The sequence below is a fragment of the Neophocaena asiaeorientalis genome, unplaced genomic scaffold (genome assembly GCF_003031525.2).
Source record: "Neophocaena asiaeorientalis asiaeorientalis breed wild unplaced genomic scaffold, Neophocaena_asiaeorientalis_V1.1 scaffold719, whole genome shotgun sequence".
Classification (NCBI taxonomy): Eukaryota; Metazoa; Chordata; class Mammalia; order Artiodactyla; family Phocoenidae; genus Neophocaena; species Neophocaena asiaeorientalis.
In genome coordinates this window covers 271,209-296,467 of record NW_020173970.1, presented here as the reverse complement: position 1 = coordinate 296,467, position 25,259 = coordinate 271,209, and the positions used below count along the sequence as shown (strand labels likewise).

The window sequence follows — 25,259 nt, the reverse complement described above, 5'->3', positions numbered from 1 at the left end:
CCACACTCTGATATGGCTTTGCACAGTACTGATGCTATTAAATAGCCCTCTAAAATAACATTTTGAAGTGTGTTTCTTTTGGTCATCTTTCTCTCTTTGTCCTTGATGTTCATTGTCACTCACTGCTGTCATTAATTCCCCTTCCACCACCACCACCCCCTCCATCAGCTTCCTAGGACATTTGTTATTTTCCATTCTGCTTTTGAGAATTGTGTCTAGTGTAGAAAAAGTTCTAAGTAAAAGCCTAAGTATTGAATGCGTCCAAAATCTGGTCCACATCTACCTTTAAAGTTTTTCTCTTTTCCTCTTAAAAGATTCCTACTTTTCCTCCACCCTCTAGTTCCTTTGCTCTTTCCTTTACCATCTCAGTGTTTTCTTACCTTTCCTCTAAGATGCCTTTTTCTTTTATTCCTAACCTCCTATTTCCTCAGGTCAAAATCATCAATGTCAGCTCTTCCATGATCCCATTCTTTCTTTTTCTTACTCCCAGCCAACCAGAAGTGATTATTCTCTTCTCTGAATTCTTCATTCCTTTTCTTTTCAAATGATCAGAGGGAAGGCACTGTGATTTTTGTATACCCCATTGACTTAGGTAGTCATCCTATATTGAGCGAGTTAAATGAGTTAAAGAATCCTTTAAATAGTAAGACATTACTGAATCAGATTTTATTAAGTTGGAATAATTGAACATGTAGACTAAGGATTGTTAGCTATATATTAGCTATACTAATATGTTTTTCTTCTTTATTCCCTGATTCTTGGACTAGATGTTCTCTTTAAAATAACAGAAGTACAGGCCTTATTTTACTCAGTTTTTGTTGTTGTTGTTGTCCTTTAAATTTGCTCTTTATTTTTTTCTGGCTTTATTGACATATAATTGACATATAACACTGTGTAGTTTAAAGTATACAATGTGATGATTTGATACACTTATATGTTGAGAAATGATTACCACAACAGGATTAGTTAATACCTCCATCATCTCACATAATTACCATTTCTTTTTGATGAGAACACTTGAGATCTACTTTCTTAGCCACTTTCAAGTGTACATTACAGTTTTGTTAACTATAGTCACTATGCTGTACATTAGATCCCCAGAACTTATTCATCTTATAATTGGAAAATTGGTACCCTTTGACCAACATAGAACTACTGTATGATCCAGCAATTCCACTTTGGTGTATATATCCAAAGGAAATGAAATCAGAATCTCAAAGAGATATCTACACTCCCATGTTCATTGCAGCATTATTCACAATAGCCAAGCTATGGAAACAACCTAAGTGTCCATCTACAGATGAATGGATAAAGAAGATGTAGAGTTTGTGTGTGTGTGTGTGTGTGTGTGTGTGTGTGTGTGTGTGTGTGTGTGTGTGTGTGTGTGTGTGTGTGTGTGTGTGTGTGTGTGTGTGTGTGTGTATCTAAAATATTATTCAGCCATGAGAGGGAAGGAAACCCTGCCATTTGCAACAACATGGGTAGACCTTATGTGTGTATGTGAATTTCCTAGGGAGTTCATTGTATTTTGATTTTCTGCTGCATTAGTAAAATATTAAAAGTTGACTAATATATTCTTATATAAAGTATAACAATCAGGAAAGTAAAGATTTATGTTGTCAAAAACTAGAGGTATTTTAATCAGTGAATAATTCTAACCATCTTGTCTAATACTGTGTTTTTAAAAGAGAAATGAAAGTTTTAATTTTTAAAATAAGGCTATTCTCAAGTTGAATAAGGAAAGTAAAGGTAGAAACTGAAAAGGGGAGAAATTATATTTGTTTCTCTGGTAATCAGTTTGGCAGCCTTACAACTCTTTGTTTTATCTGTATCTCAGAACTGTGGGATATCTGTCCACCTTCCCTACAAGTCAATTAGAATGTGAAGTTTGCAAGGGTCAGAAGTCTATAATTCATGGGATAATTGTAATTTGAAGTATGAAATTTGGTAAGCTCAATAGTAGCATTAGTATAAAACTTTAAAAGACCATTTTAATATTTAAATTTAGACATCAAATCTCTCTGAGCTCTGTTATTATTAGTCAATGAGCGATTATGTCATTATATACTTTTTTCACAGAAGCTTAAATAATACTGTTTTAAGTTCATAAACACTTTTCCCTCAATTTTTAAAACATAGTAAAAAAAATCTTTTTTTCTTTTGAAATAAACGTAAGATAGGTTTTCATTTTGTTTCCATCATATTATCTTCCTCCAAGTCACCACTGTTTGTCAGCTGCGGTGAGTAAGAGAACAGTTGAATTTCTGTATTTGAGAGGGATACCGATCATACAGATGAGTAAACATATTCCTCTTCCCCACATTGTAACTGTTTTTAGTGAAAAAGCTAAATGGAGAAAAGAAGTTGAAGGCACTAGGTTTTGGGTATTAGATAATGAGAAGAACACTAGGATTTTATATATACATGAAGCAGATGGAACAAATATACTTTATCTAATAAAAGTTAAAATAGTAAATGAAGGAAAACTTTTTCAGAATAGTTTTAAGTTTTGACACAGTTTTTTTCTACTCATTCCTTATGCCCCTTTAATTTTCGCTTTTCTCTCCTATTTTTCTTTTCCCTGTGCATGGATAGCACTTTAGAGCTAAAAATGCTCTATGAATGTTGTGCACCAGTAACCCTTAACTTCACATCACCAAGCACTGAGGATAGAGGGCTTATTCATATAGGGTCTAATACAGCCATGTTTGATGTTTATGTGGGATGGGCAGTCATAGGTATTACGAATACCTAAGTACTGACAACCGTTGTACCTAATGCGAAAATTGGAGGGGAGAGGCAGGAAAAAACTGAAATGGAACAAGGGGGCAGGTCATAGCAGCAAGGCTAGTTGCAAGTTCCATTGCATTCTTTTGGTTACCAAAGCTGTATATGGCTGGGTTCCCCTGTGACCACTGGTCGTTGAAAGTTTTTGTGCTAAGGAAACTCATCTTGATTGGCAACACTAAGCCTTTTCCCCCATTTATCCATCCAGAGGATATTGGAGACCTTGCTTCTCTCCTAATAATGTAAGTAATTGAGAGAAAATGTTGAACAGGCAAACCAAATACCAACTATAATGAATACCTTATCAGAGACTCAGATAGCCAGAATCCTTCCCAAACCATTATAGTAGCTGAAAAGACTTTTTAATCCCCATTGTTTGTGCACATCTTCCTGTCTTTGTGTACCTTAATTATCCTGGCACTGATGGCATATGAAGAAACATTAATAAACATCTTAATTGCATTTTTAGGGAAGCATACACGGATCATCCAGAAGTGTTTTTGTTAAGCCATTAGCAGATTTACCTTCTCTCTTCCTATAATTTCATCTCCAAATAGGTGGGCAGATTTTTCAGGGTCAAGGGTTTGAGGTGGTTGTTTTCCTCCACCATGACAATACCTTGGAAGCATATTCTTCCTGTCAAGAAAATCTAACAAAATAAAGCTAAGTCTCTTGAGTTTGCCAGGGCTTTACTGATCAGAAAGATAACAACTCTGTGTTCAGCCAGGTCTAGAATTGGACATCTGTGAGATTGATCTCCTATGAATTATCATTTTATAGTCTTTTCATTGCTGTTTGAATGTATGTTGTAGCACATTAAATTTTATTTGTTTTGAATGATAATGTATTCACAATGTTCAACTCCCAAAGTCAAAGAACATATGGGAAAAGGTTTTCTCATCCCTGTTTCACAGCCACCCTTTTCTCCTCTTACCAGCAAGCATTGTTCTTAGTTTCTTGTTTCCTATCAGAGAGTCAGTGCATTCATAAGCAAATGTGAATGCATAATCTTTTTTCCCTTTTTATGCAAATAATAGCATATCATACATATACTGTTCATGTCGGTCAGGGTTCAATTGGGGAAGCAGAAGCATGTGAATAAAGTGGAATAAAAGACTATAGGAATGAGACTTTGTACAGTTGTAGATGAAGGTAAAGAAGTAAGAGTCTGTAAAGGGGAGCTTGGAAGATCAGAGAAAAGTTACTAAGTTTGAATTGATGGCACATGTGGACAAATCAGAGCTTGCCAGGGAACCTGGAAATTCAAGTGCGTCCAACTACTAGGATAAGAAGAATTAACAAAGGAGGGCTGGTAGAGAGATCCCTAGGACAGTGTTATCAAATAGAACTTTCTGTGACAATGAAAATGTTCCATTTCTGCACTGTCCAATATGGTAGCCATCAGTCACATGTGCCTGTTGAGCACTTGAAATGTGGCTAGTATGGCTGAGAAACTGAATTTTAAATTCTGTTTCATTTTAATTAATTTAAATAGCCACACACAGCAAACAGTTACTGTTTTGGACAGCACAGCTTTAGAAAGCTGCATCTGGCTGTGGGTGTGGATTTGCTGTTAATCATCAGAGGTGGCAGTTGAGAAAAAAGAGCTGGATGCAGAGCCAGGGAGAGCACGCACACACTGGCATCTCCAGGCACCTCTGCATCTGTCTCTCACTACTAACGACAAGCTTCAGAGCATGATGTCTTCCGCTTCACTTCTGCCTTCTAAAACCTCACTTGAATCTCTCTTTTGGCTAACTCTAATTCAGAACCACACAGGGAATTTGGGGGAATTTGGGATATATGGGGAAACATAATTCCAGTTTAACTAGATGTCAAGGTATAAAACCACCAAACTGCTTTTCTTACCTAACAGTGTATTCTGAAGATCTTAAAATACCAGAACATAAAGAATTCCTTATTCTTTTTCACAGCTGCTATGTATTACGTTGTATGAATGTATATTATCATTCACTTAGCTGCTTATTTTATAATTTATCATAATAAAAAAAATCGAAAGAGAAATAGTTTTAAAAACTTGGAGTGAGAACTATGTTTCTACCTATAACATAAAACACAGAAGAAGCCATGAGAGAAAAGACTGATATAAAAAATAAATTTTCTACACAGGAGAACCTGTAATATGAATATTAATTTTAAAAGAATAAGTCTTCGATGAATGGCATTCTAATAGAAGCTCTTTTATAAAACAAATACCAAGCCTGAGTTCAGATTTTATAGATTTTCAGGTTATGATTGTCTATACATATTTGATCATTAACATGTGTGTGCTTCATTAGGAAAAGGAAGAGGAGAGGGTCTGTTTAGTTTGCTTGCTTCCTTCTTTCCTCCCTTCCCCCCTCCTTTTCTCCCTCCTTGGATTTCTAAGCAAATACAGTGTAATTATGGTATTGAAAGTGGAAATGGAAAAAGAGAGGACATGGAATAGAAAAGTCATTGGACTACCGGTCAGAAGATCTTTTCCCACGCCCTGCTAGCCGTGCAGCTTTGTCATTATTAGACCTCATTAAGGAGAGAAACCACCTCATATCTGATTTATTTCCCCTCTCTAGTGAATAGATCAGTACCTGATACAAAAATGTTTGTTCATCTTATCTCTCTAGGACTCAAAATTCCTCATTTATAAATTGTGGATTATATGCTGCCATGAGGATAAATATGGGATAATATATGTGAGAGGATTTTGTTTACCATAGATAATTTATACCTACCTAAAAAATTATCTTTTTGAAAGAGGACTGAGGACTTCCCTGGTGGCGCAGTGGTCAAGAATCTGCCTGCCAATGCAGGGGACACGGGTTTGAGCCCTGGTCCGGGAAAATCCCACATGCTGCGGAGCAACTAAGCCTGTGCACCACAACTACTGAGCCTGCGCTCTAGAGCCTGTGAGCCACAACTACTGAAGCCCGCGCCCCTAGAGCCTGTGCTCCACAACAAGAGAAGCCACCGCAGTGAGAAGCCTGTGCACCACAACAAAGAGTAGCTCCCGCTCACCGCAACCAGAGAAAGCCCGCGCGCAGCAACAAAGACCCGACACAGCAAAAAATAAAATAAATAATAAAAAAAGAAAGAAAGAGGACTGAGCTTGCAGGAGAAATATTAATATTGATATAGTAAAAGCCTCATAACTCAGTTCCAGGCCTGGGGGGTCAGGAGGCATGGACTCTACCACTTCACTATGACGTTCTAGAGTGCAGTTTTCTCTTTTTGTAACTTTGGAAAGTGTAGAACCATATGTGAATATGAGCTGCAACTTTAGTGCAAAGCAGACTCTGTTGACATAGACGACTTCTAGAACTCTAAGTGTTCTTGCTTTTATCTTTTCCCATTAATGCAGCACACATTCATTAAAGCATGCAAGATACTATGCTAGGTGCTATATCCCATTTTACTATATCAGCTCTTCTCTAATCCAATTTGCTACCCTTATTTGAATTTTTTTATTGATTGAATTTCTGTGATAACTGTACTAAAGGACATCCTTGAAGAATATTTGAAATACACACATGACTAATTCTAACTGTGGCTTATTTTGACTTAGAAAAAGGCTGACCTTCTGCTGTAGCTAACAAAATGTCACATTTAAGGCTAATAAGATTCTAAAACAAAAGCTTTACTTCTGGTGCTTTTTAAAAAGTTATTTGACAGCTGAGATCAGCTGACTTTTTATTAAATTTTCAAAACATAATTTTTAGATTTCTAGAAGCACATGCTACTCACAGAAGAGGATATTGAATCAAAGAATTATTTAATCTTTTACCTTTTTAGTTATTCTCATAACTTCATGCCCTTTCAAGCTTGATATTGAGACCCATACAGCTATTCTATGTCTTTGCCCAATGGGAACAAATAAAAATTGATATGCTAGGGGGAAGGTATATAGGGGCTAAGATTATTAGGATAATGGTATTTTTATTTATACCCTTGTATTGGCAAATTTGAAATACTGTATATTTTTTCCTTAAGTGTTAGTTACTAAAGGGAAAAATGACCACTTAAAATGGCAAGACCACAGATAAATTATAGATCTGAATTTTAATAAGCATGATAATCAGATTAATTGTAAGCCTCTCTACTAGTTTTTGACATATTACTTTAAATTTTTTGTCTTTATCTAATGAAGATTATTATTACTTGTAGCCTCATTTGTAGCACTTATACTTCCAAGAATATAATGGTGGATGTTGGCTTCAAAATTTTCAAGTTGCCCAAATATGAGCTTACTTTGTAGGATTTATAGACTCTTCCTTTTTAAAAAGGAACTATCCCTTTCCTTCAGTTTAACATTGAAGGTGGGACCCCTATAGTGGATGAATCTGCCTTGTTCTTATCACTAATAGCCCTAAGAATAGCAACTCTTCATTTAAGGCATATATATTTTTTAAAATGTAATCTTTTTCTTTCAGACCTCTTAAGCTATGAAAACGCAGCAACACTGAACGATGTAAAGACACTGGTCCAGCAGTTATACACTACTTTGTGCATCGAGCAGCACCAGTTAAACAAGGAAAGGGAGCTTATCGAAAGATTAGAAGATCTCAAAGAACAACTGGCGCCCCTGGAAAAGGTGCAGATTCAAATTTCACACTTTTCTCTTCACCAGTATTTTTTCCAGAGCATATATGATTCAGTTTTGGGAACTGAATCATAAAAAGCTTCTGATTAAAGCTAAGAAAGGACTTGAAAAGGAATAGTTTGGAGCCTTGATAATGGACATAGAGCTTTGAGATCTAAATATACTGCCCTTAACCAGACTTACTACTTTTACAACAAAGATTGGAATAATTGCTGATAAAGAAGGGTTCTAAGTGAGGTGGATAATCATTTTAGCCAACTTAAGAATTAACATTATATGGAATATTATGCAACTGTTAAAAACAATCATGTAGATCTGATATTCTATAGAAAACACTTCATGATATTTTATGAAAAGTAAATTATAAAATGTGTATATTAGTGCATACTATGATCCAGTTTTTAAGTGTATTATGCATATAGCCATACACACAACACACACACACACACACATACACATATATACAAAGAAAAAAATTAGAGGGAACATATTCCCAAATTCTAATAGAATAGTAGGATTATGAATGATTTTTCTTCTTTATACTTTCCTAGTAGGTGTTTTACAATGAACGTGTGTCATCCTTTTTTTTTTTTTTTTAACAAAAATACAAGTATTTCCATTTTAAGAAACCAGACTATATTAGAGATTAAGGAAGGGAACAAATACTCTTAATACTGTGCTTTTTCTGATTTCTTTAAAAGAAAGGAACACATATCTCAAGGTTGTTTTCATTAAATTTAAGACCATTAGAAATGTTGGATAAATTAAATTTGAGGAACTGTTGTGAAAGGGGATGAAATTTAAATCTGGTATTTTCAAAATGTAAAGCATTTTTTAATGTACCAACTATAGCAAAATAATTATCATCCCTTATTGAATATTTACTATGTGCTAGGAATTATCCTAAGTATTTTACTTGTATTCTCTTATTTAATCCTCAGAACAACTCATTAATGAAGTTATGGTAATGTGCAGATCAGGGCCTAAACTCAGCCATTCTGAATCCAGAGTCCGTGCTCTGACCCACTGTGCTGTTTTGCCCCTAGTAGACCTTTTGAGTAAAAAACTAATGATAGATTAAATCTTGTACACTACAGTGAGAGAACATTGGCATGTTTTTATTTCTCTCTTTCAAAGAAAGCAGTCTTGTGGTTGGATAAAGACCTGCTGAAACTAACTTATTCACTCCCATAATTTCACCATATTTTCAGCTACTTCTAGGATGAAACATAAAACACAAGTGTATCAAAAATGTTATGCCTATAAAATAGTACTCAGTAAAAACTACAGATATTATTTAGGAAGACAAACTATATTTCCTAGAATTGAGACTAAATTATATCTTGATTACGAGCCCTGTTTCTTTAGTGAACATTGAACAGTTTAAATAAGAGTTTAAAATTGGTTCTATGTCAAAATGCTTTACAGTTGACCAGTCATGTGTGCCCTGTAGGTACGAATTGAGATTAGCAGAAAAGCTGAGAAGAGGACCACTTTGGTGCTATGGGGTGGACTTGCCTACATGGCCACACAGTTTGGCATTTTGGCCCGGCTTACCTGGTGGGAATATTCCTGGGACATCATGGAGCCAGTTACCTACTTCATCACTTATGGAAGTGCCATGGCAATGTATGCATATTTTGTAATGACACGCCAGGTAAGAATTCCTCTTCAAGTAACTTTCCATGAGATAGTACAATGTTGGTTGTCAAAGTAGTTCTCTTTTCTCTCATATTCTTTCTAAGGCCAGTTCCCTTGAAGTAATCATTTATCCTTTATACATACTCACTCATACAAACACACACATGTGCACATGCACGTGCATGCCAATTATGTATCAGGCACTAGTCTAAGTGCTAGAGATAGGGAGATAGATATGACATGGCTTTGGCCCCCATGGAGCAAACAGACTATTAAGAGAGCCATATAAACCATTAGATTCATAAAACTATTATAGTAAGATACAGAATAAGAAGGCAAAGGAGAAGAGTGGTCAGCTGTAGGATAACTTGCTCAGTTGGCTTGTCTTTTTATGTACTGTGTAATTAATTTAGCAGTCAGATGGTATAGTCCCAAGCTTTTGGGTTTTTTTGTTGTTGTTGTTTTGTTTTTTAATTTTATTTATTTATTTATCTGTTTGTGCCCGGTCTTAGTTGCAGAATGCATGTGGGATCTAGTTCCCTGACCAGGGATCGAACCCGGGCCCCCTGCATTGGGAACGCATAGCCTTATCCACTGCACCACCAGGGAAGTCCCAAGCTTTTGGTTTTTATTGAATGTTTGGAATGGAGAATTGGTGATAACTAATCAAATAGTTAAACTAAACTCTGGGCTACTTCTAAATATATTAGGAGTATAGGTGTGTGTTGTTGTTTTTACTTCATGGAAGAGAGGTGAAAATTAGATATCTAATCACTATTCTATTCTTTATCATCCAAGGCTCATATTTTAAATATCAGTGTCTAGAACTAATTTTTATTGTTAGTGCTGTATTTTTAGTAGATTGGAAATCTATAATGGTTACTTTAGGAAGTATGAAGGATTTATTATCACTTATTTATTACTGCCATGTGTGATATAACCACAGATCCAGGCTCCCTTGAATAAAAAGTATTTGAGGGCTTCCCTGGTGGCACAGTGGTTGAGAGTCCGCCTGCCGATGCAGGGGACACGGGTTCGTGCCCTGGTCCAGGAAGATCCCACATGCTGTGGAGCGGCTGGGCCTGTGAGCCATGGCTGCTGAGCCTGTGCGTCCGGAGCCTGTGCTCCACAACGGGAGAGGCCACAACAGTAAGAGGACCGCGTACCGCAAAAAAAAAAAAAAAATTTGAAATAGCTGAGAGATATGAGAAACCTCTTCTATTTTCTTAGGTATCAGAAGAAAGCTGAGAGTTGCTTCTCTTATATTTTTATATGGCCGCTGTTGAACATAGGCATTTTGTTTCTGTTGTCATTAGACCAATGGTCATAGGCCTATTTTTGTGCCGGAAAATGAAAGCCCAAGGGTGTTATTTAACCTTTCTGGGCCTCCCAAATATGTCTAGTGGAGAAGAGACAGTAAACTGTTCGTGTCCTGCTATTGTTTGCCCAGTGTCTCTAGCACCTAATCCCTTGTCTGGCTCATATTCGTCACTCTACCTGAACAGAGCTGACAGCCAAATCAATCTTATCTAACCACACCTCTGGACATGGCTTGCATATGTGTATGTGTCTGTCTGTGTTTCTTTCCCTCTTCCTCTGCCCTGTCACTGTCCCTCATATACCCCTTTAATGGATTCTTTTTATCGACTGAAATCCAGACTCCTTAGCCCAATATTCATAACTGGTTGCTGTCCTTTCCAAATGTCTCTCAGCTCCTCTGTGTATGTACTAGGTATTTTAAACACATCAAATTACAGTTGACCCTTGAACAATGGGGGTTAGGGGCGTCAACCCTCTGTGAAGTAAAAAAATCCATGTATAACTTAAAGTCAGCCCTCCATATCATGGTTCCTCTGTATCCATAGTTTTTCCATATCCATGATTCCACATCTGGGGATTCACCCAACTGCAGATCGTGTAGTGCTGTAGTATTTACTATTGAAAAAAATCCGCATATAAGTGGACCTCTGCAGTTCAAACCCATGTTGTTCAAGGGGCAACTGTGTAGTCTGTATTTCCCCCAAAATGCCCTGAGTTTTTCACCACTTCCTTCCTTACTTCGTATCATTCTAGTAACTGGGAAGGTTTTCCCTGTAGATCGCTACCTGTCATATTTCAAGGTTTACTTAAATGCTTGTTTTTCATGAACCTTTGACTACTTCCCTGCAGCCAACTTTGATCTATCCCTCTTCTGAATACCTATAGCACATTGTGCCTCTCATTTCACTTATCCTATGCCATCTTGTATTATAATTATTCATGTTCAATGTCTTTTCCCCTTTACTAGACTATGATATCTTTTGAGGCAAGGCGTTCGGGTGATTTTTTCAATTTTTATTTCCTTACCATGCCTAATACAGTGCCTATCTGTCCTACTGTTTAAATGCTGTCCTACTTCTGTGATTCCTCAACGTTTTTGCTGCCCCCAAGTGACAAGTTGTAAAATAGCAGTAGTAAACAATTTAGTCTTTTGTGAATAGGAAAACATTGACCAAATAAAATGTAAATAGTTTCTCATGTTAAATATTCTTCCCCATATCAGTATCCATAATTAACACCCATGAAACAAAATGCCTGTTCAACAGCATTTAAACTGTTCAATGAGCATTTATTAGCAACCTAAATATATTCCAAAAGTATATTAAGTTCCAAAGAATTTTCAAAAGATAAGTTCCTTGACATCATAAAATCAAGTGAAATATTGAATTTTACTGACTAATATTTCAGTGAGACCTGAGTACCGTTTTCTATCATGTGAAAAAGGAGCCTGACAATAAGAATTGCCATTCAGCAAAGTTACTTCCGCAGGCATGTGAACCACCATTCAGCCCCCTAGCCCAGGAGTTTTCTACAAAGGGGAGGTCACCCTCAAGGGTGTGAAAATTGGTTCCGGGGGAGTAAAACATTTTAGATATTACAACAGATACACAGTATATTTGTGGTGTTAAAACTTCTTTGAGGGACTTCCCTGGTGGTCCAGTGGGTAAGACTACACGCTCCCAATGCAGGGGGCCCGTGTTCGATCCCTGGTGGGGGAACTAGATCCTACATGCATGCTGCAACTAAAAAGCCCGCATGCCGCAACAAAGATCCCACGTGCTGCAGCTAAGACCTGGCACAACCTAAATAAATAAATAAATATTTAAATATTTTTTTTAAAAAAACTTCTTTGGGGAGGAGGGGCAATTAAGGAAAATATATCTAAAAAGGCAACTTAAGGGAACAATGATGAATAAAGGTTAAGAAACACTGACCTAGCCTTTAATACCCTTTGTCATCTCAATTCCAACATCCAGCATTTATATTCTACTCCAGCAAACTACTTCAGTGGCCATTTAGGACTTACTTAGAATAAAAATTAGCATGCCTAATAATTTAGTATGCCTAAACCTTTAGGCTCCTGACATCTCTCAACTTTTTTCCTTCCTTCCTTGTGTGTTGCTTCCTTTTCTGTCGAAATTAGACCATATTGTCATTCTGTTCAATCTCTGCTCCATTGTCTTTCCACCATATATACTCTATAAACTCCTAATCTTGGATAAATTTAGCCATTTATCCTATATCCAGGTTACTGAACATTGCTAGAGAAAAATCATGTAATAGTGTGGATTGGACCACTGCTTGTGTTTCTAATTAGATTTTATTCCCCCATAACCCTCTCATTAGTTATTCTAAGACTTCACATCAGGCTCCTCATCCCACATTTAACTTTGCCTCCTACCTCTCCTGGAAAATTGAGCTTAACAGATACAAGCTTGCAAATTCCTAAACCCTGTGAGTTTAATAGTATCCATACCTACTTTCACACTATTTCCTTAAATTCAAGTAAGAGGTGGCATTTTCCTGCTCAGGGCTAGCTCTTCCACCTGTTCTTAATCCCATTACCCCCTTCCAGAATCTTATGCCAGTATATTTTTTGTGTTCCCTGTGTTATCAAACTCTCCCTCTCTGACTCTCTTTCCTTCATAACCAAGCTCTATGTGTATCTCTTCTCACTTATTATCAAATTACCAAATTTCTAGAAGAGAGTCTAACATGTAGTTGCTTAGTAAATGCTTGTTGCCCAAAAGAGGAAGCATAGACTATATCTGAATAAATTGAATTAGTGTGTACATTTACATCCTCAGCAAAGATAGGTAAGTGGCCTAGTAATAGCAACTTAGATGAAACCTAGAGGGCTTTCTCTCAAGTTTTTAATCCAACAGTTATCCCTTAGGTCAGTATTACTTGATTCAGACCACAATTCTATCCATTTTTTAAAAGCTTCCACAGTCCCTTCAACCACTATTTGTTCATTATCTGTCATCATCAATAATTAAATATTTACTTCTGTTTCTAGTTATGGCATCCTAGGTAATCAGAACAATGCTCCCACTAGGAAATGTTAAAATAGTTAGACAAAACATAAAACACATCTGCCTGTAGACTCTAGAGAGCTAACAAGATAGCAAAAATTACCAGGCAAGAACCAGAAGAAGAGAAGTCCCAGGAAGGTGAAGCTGGGGTTTAGATGTGCTTTTTCCTCTGGGGATTTGTATTGATTAAAGAGGGTAAGGCTGAGAGGCCAAGAAGCTGAGCTATACTTGATAAACTAGAAAGACCAAAGCCATAGAGATTCATGTCCAGGGATTGCTAAAGTAGGTTGAAACATTTTTGCTTTGGTTTGGAATTTTAAAGGCCACTACTGTAGAACAGAAGAACCTGTTGTAGGCTCTCTCAGAGACTGTAGCTCATCTTTCGATCATCCCAATCTTGTAAATTGGATTGAGGTAGTCCTAGAATGCTGGTGATCCCAGAGTGCTGATATCACTGGTTCCAGGCCAAAGAAAACATTAATCATCCCTGGGAGGAGATAACATTATCCTAAACCTTACATTATTTCTACAAATAATTTTGCAAATACAAAGTTAGTCATACAATAAAAAATAAGCAGACACATAGGAAAACACCTACAGAAACAGTAGACATTTGAAACAGACACAGATAGGAGATCTAGTTACTGGATTTATCAGACATAGCCTTTAAAATAATTATACTTGCTAGATTCATGGAGATAAAAGGTAAGGTTGAGAGTATTGGCAGATAACTTGATTTTTAAAAAAACAAATGAAAATTTTAGAAATAAAATTTAATGGATGGATTTAACTGCAGATTAGACAGAAGAGAGATAGATTGACCTGGAAATAAATCAGAAGAAACCATTCAAAATAAAGTATGGAAAGACAAAAAGAAGTAAAATATAGGAGAGGGTGAGAGATACAGAGGATAGAGTGAAAAGGCCTAATATATTTTTAATTTTATTAGCATCTCAGAAGGAGAGGAGGGAGAGAATGGGAAGAAACAATATTTGCAGAGATGGTGGCTGAGAATTTTCCAAAATGATGAAAGACATTAATTTATAGATTTAAGAATTCCATCAAATACAACCAGTATAAAGGAAAAGAAATCCACATCTAGACACATCAATAGTAAAACTGCAAAAGACAAAGACAAAGAAGAAATCTTAAAAGTAGCCAAAGAAGAAGAAGAAAGGCTTGCCTTCAAAGGAGTCACTGTTAGATAGCTGACTTCTCAACAGCAGAAATGAAAGCCAGAAGGTAATGGAATGGTACCTTCGATGTGTTGAAAGAAAATAACTGTCAACTTAGAACTCTATACTCAGAAAAAATATCCTTCCAAAATAAAGGTGAAATAAAGATGCTTCCAGACAAACGAATAGAGAACTTGTCACCAGTAGATCTGTACAAAAGGAAATACTAGAGAGTGTTCTTTGTGCAGAAAGATTATCACAAGTGGAAAGTAAAAAAAAAGCAGGAAGGAATGAAGAGCAATGAAAATGGTAAATCTGTGAGTGAATCTAAATGAATACTAAATGTATAAAATAATTATAATAAACTCTTATGGAATTTAAAATACAGAAAAAAATAAAACATATGACAATAGCATATACATCTGGAGCAGGTAAGTGAACTTGAAATGTTCTAATGTTCCTTCATTGTCTGGGAAGAGGGTAAAAGTACCACTTCCATTCAACTTTGAATGAGAAGTCCTAGCCAGTACAGAAGGCAAGAAGAAGATACAGAGGATGAAAATATTGGAAAGAAAAACAACTGGCATGATTCATAGATTTTGTACGTAGAAAAATTTTAAAAGCATATATAGATAATTAGTTAGAATTCATAAGTGAGTTTTATAAGTTTACTAGATACGAGGTCAATATATATAAATGAATTGCATATCTATATGCCAGCCACAAATAGTTAGAAAATGAAACTTTTTAAGAGATGCAACTCAAAATGACTTTTAAAAATAAATCATGCAAGAGATAGCTTCAAGAAGGCAGAGGAGTAAGTCGTAGAGATCACCTTCTCAGCTTCAAGAAGGCAGAGAAGTAAGATGTAGAGATCACCTTCCTCCCCACAAATACATCAAAAATACATCTACATGAGGAACAGCTCCTACAGAACACCTACTGAATGCTGGCAGAAGACCTCAGACCTCCCAAAAGGCAAAAAACTCCCCATGTACATGGGTAGGGCAAAAGAAAAAAGAAAAAAAAGAGACAGAATAGGGATGGGACCTGCACCTCTGGGAGGGAGCTGTGAAGGAGGAAAAGTTTCCACACACGGGGAAGCCCCTTCACTGGTGGAGATGGCGAGTGGGCAGGGGAGAAGCTTCAGAGCCATGGAGGAGAGCGCAGCAACAGGGGTGCACAGGGCATAGCAGAGAGATTCCCACACAGAGGATCGCTGACAGCCAGCACTCACCAGCCTGAGAGGCTTTGCTCACCCACCGGGGCAGGTGGGGTCTGAGAGCTGAGGCTCGGGCTTCGGAGGTCAGATCCCAGGGAGAGGACTGGGGTTGGCTGTGTGAACACAGCCTGAAGGGAGCTAGTGTGCCATAGCTTCCTGGAAGGAGTCCGGGAAAAAGTCTGGAACTGCCTAAGAGGCGAGAGACCATTGTTTTGGGGTGCGCGAGGAGAGGGGATTCAGAGCACCACCTAAACGAGCTCCAGGGACAGGTGCGAGCCGCAGCTATCAGTGCAGACCCCAGAGATGGGCATGAAATGCTAAGGCTGCTGCTGCAGCCACCAAGAAGCCTGTGTGCAAGCACAGGTCACTATCCACACCTCCCCTCCCGGGAGCCTTTGCAGCCCGCCACTGCCAGGGTCCCGTGATCCAGGGACAACTTCCCAGGGAGAACACACGTTGTGCCTCAGACTGTTGCAACGTCACGCTGGCCTCTGCCGCTACAGGCTCACCCCGCATTCCTTTCCCCTCCCTCCCCCTGGCCTGAGTGAGCCAGAGCCCCCTAATCAGCTGCTACTTTAACCCTGTCCTATCTGGGCGGGGAACAGATGCCCTTAGGTGACCTACACGGAGGCGGGGCCAAAGCTAAACCCCAGGAGCTGTGCCAACAAAGAAGAGAAGGGAAATCTCTCCATGCAGCCTCAGGAACGGAGGATTAAATCTCCACAATCAACTTGATGTACCCTGAATCTGTGGAATACCTGAATAGACAACGAATCATCCCAAAATTGAGGCAGTGGACTTCAGGAGCAACTGTAGACTTGGAGTTTCCTTTCTACATCTAATTTGTTTCTGGTTTTATGTTTATCTTAGTTTAGTATTTAGAGCTTATTATCATTGTAGATTTGTTTATGATTTGCTTGCTCTCTTCCTTTTTTTTTAATATATATATATTTTTCCTTTTTCTCCTTTTGTGGACGTGTGTGTGTATGCTTCTTTGTGTGATTTTGTCTGTATAGCTTTGCTTTTACCATTTGTCCTAGGGTTATATCTGTCCATTTTTGTGTGTTTCTTTTTTTGTTTTCTTTTTTAGTATAGTTTTCAGCGCTTGTTATCATTGGTGGATTTGTTTTTAGGTTTGATTGCTCTCTTCTTTCTTTTCTAATGTTTTTTTATGTTTAATAATATATTTTTTATTTTTATAACTTTAAAATTTTATTTTCATTTAATTTAATTTAATTTTAGTTTACTTTAGTTTTCTTTCTTTCTTTCTTTCTTTCTTTTTCTCCCTTTTCCTCTGAGCCGTGTGGCTGACAGGGTTTTGGTGCTCCGGCCGGGAGTCAGGCCTGAGCCGCTGAGGTGGGAGAGCCGAGTTCAGGACATTGGTCCACCAGAGACATCCAGGTCCCACATAATATCAAACGGCGAAAGCTCTCTTAGAGATCTCCATCTCAACACAAAGACCCAGCTCAACTCAACGACCAGCAAGATACAGTGCTGGGCACCCTATGCCAAACAACTAGCAAGACAGGAACACAACCCCACCCATTACCAGAGAGGCTGCCTATCACAAGAGACCCACTTCAGACCTAGGGGCACATACAGACTGAAAGTGAGGGGATGGAAAAAGATATTCCATGCAAATGGAAATCAGAAGAAAGCTGAAGTAGCAATTCTCATATCAAACAAAATAGAATAAAATAAAGACTATTACAGGGACAAAGAAGGACACTACATTGAATAAATAAGTAAACACAAGCTTTAAATGATACGTTAAACAAGATGGACTTAATTGATATTTATAGGACATTCCATCCAAAAACAACAGAATATACTCAATTCTCAAGTGCTCATGGAACATTCTCCAGTATAGATCATAACTTTGGTCACAAAACAAGCCTCTGTAAATTTAAGAAAATTGAAATCATATCAAGTATCTTTTCCAACTAAAATGCTTGATCCAGTGGGTTTATCCCAGGAATGCAAGGATTCTTCAATATACGCAAATCAATAAATGTGATAAACCGTATTAACAAATTGTAGGAGAAAAACCATATGATCATCTCAATAGATGCAGAAGAAGCTTTCAACAAAATTCAACAGCCATTTATAAAAACTCTCCAGAACATAGGCATAGAGGGAACTTACATCAACATAGTAAAGACCATATATGACAAACCCACAATCAACATCGTTCTCAATGGTGAAAAACTGAAACCATTTCCACTAAGATCACGAACAAGACAAGGTTGCCCACCCTCACCACTGTTATTCAACATAGTTTTGGACGTCTTAGCCACAGCAATCAGAGAAGAAAAAGAAATAAAAGGAATCCGAATCGGAAAAGACGTAAAACTGTCATGTTTGCAGATGACATGATACTATACCTAGAGCATCCGAAAGATGCTACCAGAAAACTATTAGAGCTAATCAATGAATGTGGTAAAGTAGCAGGATATAAAATTAATGCACAGAACACTCTTGCATTCCTATACACGAATGATGAAAAATCTGAAAGAGAAATTAAGGAAACACTCCCATTTACCATTGCAACATAAAGAATAAAATACCTAAGAATAGTTCAGAATGGCCATCATCAAAAAATCTACAAACAATAAATGCTGGTGGGAATGTAAATTGATACAGCCACTATGGAGAACAGTATGGAGGTTCCTTAAAGAACTAAAAATAGAACTACCATATGACCCAGCAATCCCACTACTGGGCATATACCCTGAGAAAACCACAATTCAAAAAGAGTCATGTACCACAATGTTCATTGCAGCTCTAATTACAATATCCAGGACATGGAAGCAATCTAACTGTCCATCAACAGATGAATGGATAAAGAAGATGTGGCCCATATATACAATGGAATATTAGTCAGCCATAAAAAGAAACGAAATTGAGTTATTTGTAATGAGGTGGATGGACCTAGAGACTGTCGTACAGAGTGAAGTAAGTCAGAAAGAGGAAAATGCCGTATGATAACACATATGTATTGAATCTAAAAAAAAATGGTTCTGAAGAACTTAGTGGCAGGACAGGAATAAAGACGCTGACCTAGAGAATGGACTTTAGGACACGGGGAAGGGGAAACTGGGATGAAGTGAGAGAGTGGCATGGACATATGTACACTACCAAATGTAAAATAGCTAGTTGGAAGCAGCCACATAGCACAGGGAGATCAGCTCAGTGCTTTGTGTCCACCGAGAGGGGAGGAATAGGGAGGGTGGGAGGGAGATGTAAGAGGGAAGACATATGGGGATATATGTTTATGTATAGCTGATTCACTTTGTTATAAAGCAGAAACTAACACACCGTTGTAAAGCAATTATACTCCAATAAAGATGTTAAAAAATAAATAAGTAACCAAATAAATAAATCATGCAAAAGATGTACAAGACCTCTATGTAGAGAAACATAAAATTATAGGAGAGTTAATAAATGTAATGATATAGCATGTTCATGGACTAGAAAAGTAAATAGTGCAAAAATGTTGGTTTTATCCACACTGATCTATTAGATTCAGTGCAGTCCCAGTCAGAATCCCAACAGATTTGGAGTTGGGGGAAGATATTTTAATAAACTGATTCTAAAATGTATATTGAAATACAGAGGACTAAGAAAAGTAATAAACACTTGAAGAAAAACTAGGTAAGAGGATTTACTCTCAGATATGAAGACTGTAGCTTTAGTTACAATACTGCAGTGACTAAGACAGTGACACAGGGATGGACAAATAGTCCAGTGGAATAGAAGAGAGAAGTAGAAATAGACCTAGTATAAATGAACTTTTGATTTTAAAAAAATGGCACTGCAGGGAAAAAGTTTTTTGATAAATGGTGCTAGGACAATTGAATATCCATATAGAAAAAAAGAAATGACCCCATCCTTACACTATAAACAAAAATTAATTCCAGACAGATTGTTGATCTAAATATAAAAGGTAACATGATGAAGCTCCTGGAAGATAATATAGAATATCTTAATTACTGTGGAATAGGGAATGACTTTTTACACAGAATGAAAAATGTTAACCATAAAGAATAGGAATGATAAATTAGGCTATATTAACATTAAGGACATCTGTTTATTAAAGAGCACCATGAAGAGGGAGAGTGGGCTGGGAGGAGATGTTTCCAGTATGTATATCCAACAAAGGATCCATATCCATAATATATTAACAAATCCTACAAATCAGTAAGAAAAAGACACACAATCCAGTAGGAAAAAAATGGCAAGAGGTTTGTACAGGCACTTCTAAAAGAGGATATGCAAATGGCCAATAATATAAAAGAGGATATGAAAAGGCCTCAGCCTCATGAGTGATCAGGAAAATGCTATATCTCTTCAAGAGAAATAAAAACGTGTCCACACAAAAATTTGTACACAAATGTTCATAGCAAGATTATTCATAATAGCCAACAAGTGGAAAAAACCCAAATGTCTATCAATTGACAAATAGATAAATAAAATGTAGCACAGTGGTCCCCAACCTTTTTGGCACCAGGGACCGGTTTTGTGGAAGATGATTTTTCCCTGGGGGAGGGGATGGCAGGGGATGGTTCAGGCGGTAATGCGAGTGATGGGGAGCGGCAGATGAAGCTTTGCTGGCTCGCCCACTGCTCACCTCCTGCTGTGCGGCCCAGTTCCTAACAGGCCACGGACCGCTACCAGTCCACAGCTGGGAGGTTGGGGACCCCTGATGTAGCATATTCCATTTAATGAATATTATTTGTCAATAAAAAGAAATAATGTACTGATACATGCTACAAATAGATGAGCCTTGAAAGAAGCCAGACACAAAAGGCTTTTTTATGATTCCACTTGTGAAATATCCAGAAAAGGCAAATCTATAGAGACAGAAAGGCTAGTAGTTAACTTAGAACTCGAAGTATGGAGGCAAATAGGAAGTGATGTTAAAGGGTATGGGGTTTCTTTGGGGGATGATGAAAATATTCTAAAAATTATTGTAGTAATGGTTGTACAATTCTGACTATGCTAAAAAGCATTGACTATTATACTTTAAATGGGTAAATTGTATGGTATCTCAAGTAAAGTTGTTTTTAAAATGTAGTAATATAAATTAGGAGTTTGGGATTAACATATACAAACTATATAAAATAGATAACCAACAAGGACCTATAGTATAGCACAGGGAACTATACTCAATATTTTGTAATAACCTGTAAGGGAACAGAACCTGAGGTAGTATTTCTGCCTAACTCGTTTTTTAACTGACAATACCAAGTATTGGCAAGTAGGTGAAGTGATGGCAACTCATGTCCTGCTTATGGGAGTATAACTGGTACAACCATTTTGATATCGCTCCTTAAATTTGAACACAAGCATACGCTATGGTCCAGAATTTCCATTCATAGGTTTATACCCAACAGAAGATAAGTCCAGAGATGATCTTGACAGCATTATTTACAACAGCTAAAACCTAGAAACAACCCAAAAATCTATCAGTAGTACAACAGATAAATTAATTGTGATGTAGCCACACAATAGAATATAACATATCAGTGGAAATGAACAGACTACAGCTACATGCAAAAGATGAATATCACAAACATGATATTGAGTGAAAGTAGCCATACACAATGCATACTATCTGACTCCATTTTTATAAATTTCAAAAAACAGGTAAAACTCAGCTGTAGAGCTCAGGGGAATGTATGCTTAAGTAAGAAAGCTGTAAAGAGAGCAGGAAAACAGTTACCATAAAAGTCAAGATAGTGATTACTTTGGTGGGGAAGGAGGGATTAGTAATTGGCAAGGGGCAGGAAGGGGGCTTGTGAGTTACTGGTGGTATTCTATTTTCTCTGTCTGGTGATGATTAACATTTATTACGTGATGATGATTCTTTATGATGTACATTTTTTGTGTGTATACTCTTCTGTGTGTGTTGTGCAATAAAAAATGTTTAAGAGGGCTTCCCTGGTGTCGCAGTGGTTGAGAGTCCGCCTGCCGATGCAGGGGACGCGGGTTTGTGCCCCGGTCCGGGAGGATCCCACATGCCGCGGAGTGGCTGGGCCCGTGAGCCATGGCCGCTGAGCCTGCGCATCCGGAGCCTGTGCTCCGCAGCGGGAGAGGCCACAACAGTGAGAGGCCCGCATACCGCAAAAACAAAAACAAAACAAAAAAATGTTTAAGAAATAAATATTTAATACAGCACATGTCAGTAGTATATCTTTATATATGCTCATGTGTATTGAATCTAATCAACAGTAAATGCTTATTTTGTGAAGATAGTGTGCTAAGGAGTATAATTTAATTTCTTCTTTATTTTTGTAGGAATATGTTTATCCAGAAGCCAGAGACAGACAATACTTATTATTTTTCCATAAAGGAGCCAAAAAGTCACGTTTTGACCTAGAGAAATACAATCAACTCAAAGATGCAATTGCTCAGGTAAGTTTTACAAAAATTAAAGTAAATTCCAGCCTCATCTTGTATGGCATTATCATCATCGTCTACAGTCAAGTACTTAGATGGGTAAACTCTGAAAGAATGATCCAATCCTCTTCTTCCTATGTAAATTATTCCTCAGTTCATAAAAATGACTATTTTAGCATGGTCAACGCTCCAGAAAGTTTTATAACACAAGCAGATGAAAAGATAATGAGTCCTATCTATCCTTTTATCACTAGCATATTGAAATTTTTAAACCTATTTTTATATTTTTCATTTTGTTTCTTCAGAGAGGTCTGTTTTTACTTTTCTCTCTTTTTTTATTCTTTCTGCAATTGACCCAAAGATCTCTCACCTGAGATGTGTGGTAGCAATGGAGCCAAAATAAAATCCAGGTCAGAGAGAGACTACTAGAAATGTTTGCTAGGTGCAGGTGAGAGATTATTGAGCTAGAAACGCTTTTTTTAAAGACTGATATCTTATTTTTCATAACAGCTACCTCTTTCATATTTCTGATTGTGCCTCCCCCTCACTCTGATATCTTTGATTTTGGTGAAGAAATCCTCATTTCTTTTCTCTGCAGTCTTTCATGACTTTAGAGACTTTTTTTAAAACCTCTGGAAGCTCTTCCATTCTCTTTAATGTTTAATTACTCTTCTCTGGACCTTCTCCGCCTTCTCTGTCCCTTTTTGGTGACGGGGTTGTGCTTTGAATAGGCTTAATTCATCTCCCTGCCTTGGCCTAAGTGAATTCTTACCTTCTGTTGCTCTGTGTGGTGGTTCTCAACTGGAGGGAGTGCGTCACAATCATCTCTGGAGCTATTAAAAATACAGGTGCTTCAGCCCCCCCCAAACCTATTAATCCAACTCCTCAGGGGTGAGGCCCAAACACGTGTGAGTTTTGAAAGTGCTGCAGTTGACTGCACATGCCTGTTTTAAAAGTTCCTGATAAGTGAAAAACTTAAGCAACTACTAGACAAATAACTAAAGTCTTGAGGAGCATAAATTTGAATTCTGGCTCCAGGCAAAAAGTTTGTAAAAGGGCTTCTCTCTGGAGAAATGCCATCAAGGTGCATCAGATGCTCCCACATTCTTGAGCCCCTGAGTCCTGCCCTGTTGATTGCACAGTCTTTTCTGGAGGCTCTGTTGATAGCTGAAACTGCCAGGACAGACTTCTGTTTCTGTCCTGCTATGTTGTCCTGTGCCTTTAACATTCTTTGCCTCTGAGGCACTCTTACTTTGAGAGTGATTGAGATGATTTCTCTGACTCATAGTGAGGGAGGAAAGACAGTTTCCTCTTCTCAGGAGACAGTAATATCATTGAAAACTTGGCTAGCCAGTTTTCTCACCTTTTGTTTCTATTTTAGGCAGAAATGGACCTTAAGAGACTGAGAGACCCATTACAAGTACATCTGCCCCTCCGACAGATTGGTGAGGAAGATTGACCTGCAGAGAGCCTCTGAATCCCAGCAGAAAGAACACCTGTTTATAACTATGGCCTTTTTAATTAAAGCATTGCAGGTGGAAGCTGGGAGCCATGTCTGGGTAGAGGGTTTTTAACTTTAATTAAAAAACAAAAACAAAAAGATCTTAGGGAAGAAAGGAATGTTAAAATCTGACCATCAGGCTTTGTGGAATATAAGCTCAAAGGGCTTAGTGAATATTGTCTTAATCAAGAATCTCAGTTTCTGGATGAAAATGATGTATTATTATTATAGTTGAGAGAAAGTGATGCTAGGGGTGTTGTTTCTTGCATCTTCTTTTCAGGGTCAGCAAAATAGTAACACACCAGCACCCCACTCAGCTCTAAATTTTTTTTTAATTTAACTTTTCTTATTTTTGACATAGCAGTAAATAAATATACCAGAAAAGCAAACCCTCGAGATATGTGGGTGGCAAACAGAGTCTGAGCCCATGTCATTAGCATTTATTTTAGATTGGACACAGTCTCTGCAAAGTTACCAGGAATCTCTCCCGTTTGTGCCCCATTTCTGACCACCCACACCTGTTGGTACACTAATTTTATCCATATGATAATTGGAACCAACTTATGACTGTCTGATAATTGACCCTTTGGATTATCCCTTAATACCTTCTTAAATGTCTCAATATTCCAGTTCTCTGGATCACTGTCTAGAAATAATTGGCAACAATGCATGAGGTTTTTTTGTTTTGTTTTGTTTTTTGCTAATTAATCTTTAAGAGGAGGACAGATTTCCCTCCTTTATTTAACTATCCCATTGATACTCCCCTCTCCCTCCACAGCTAAAGCCAGAGGCGGAGTGTTCAGCTGTATTACCAAATCAGGAAGATGTAAGGTTTACAAAATGGCTAAAAATCATGGCTCTGTAGCCATTTCAGAACCAGAATAGTTTCACTGCTGTTAATCTGTTTGTGTGACAGCATTCCAGGCCACCCAGATGGCACTACCTTGTCTGGAGGCCTTGTTAATCTCGAAGGACACACACTCCCACACTGTTTGTGAGCCCTCCCACCTCCACCACTTCAGTAGTTGTAAATCAAGTGTGTGGATCTCAAAGGGTGCAGTTTATCTTTGTACAGGAATACATTTCTATGGCTTCTTTCAGCCTACCCTCTTCACCCTATTTTTTCTTATCTTAAATTGAGAGAAAAAGGAGTTAATCTTATACTCTATCAAAATATTTTCTACCATATTTCCAGATGACATCACACTTGAAGAGTCAAAGGAATCTGTGTCTACTATCCTGCTTTTAACTACTGCGGGGGCAGGATGGAAAGGATGATGGGGCTTGCCGCACAGCTGATTGATTGGCTTTTTTCTTTCACATGATTGATCCCTCTTCATTGTGGCAAGGGGTTTCTTTCTCTTTTTCTTCCTCCTTTGGGATCATTGTGTATGAAGAGAAACACTTTAAACGACAAACCCAGACTGCAGGTGCCTTGCAGAGGTTGAAGGCCAGCCAGGATTGCTGCTGCTGCTCCAGCCACCACCCCTTCCACTGGCATGACGGAATGAAAGGATGCATGTCTCCACTTCTCATCCCTCCTCCCACTTCCTTCCCCACCCGCCCCCCCAGTCCTTCC

General features: G+C 37.7%; 1 protein-coding gene across 1 annotated transcript in view; it reads left to right on the top strand.

The window, feature by feature from the left end:
- LOC112404949 (calcium uniporter protein, mitochondrial) overlaps positions 1-25,251 on the top strand; it is a 47,894-nt gene extending 22,643 nt beyond the window's left edge. The window contains exons 4-7 of the mRNA XM_024753141.1: positions 7,215-7,375; positions 8,838-9,041; positions 22,078-22,194; positions 23,561-25,251. Of these exons, the coding sequence (XP_024608909.1) occupies positions 8,907-9,041; positions 22,078-22,194; positions 23,561-23,638 (330 nt within the window). The 5' untranslated portion in view covers positions 7,215-7,375; positions 8,838-8,906 and the 3' untranslated portion in view covers positions 23,639-25,251. The remainder of the gene's footprint in view (positions 1-7,214; positions 7,376-8,837; positions 9,042-22,077; positions 22,195-23,560) is intronic.
- The last annotated feature ends 8 nt before the right edge of the window (positions 25,252-25,259 follow it).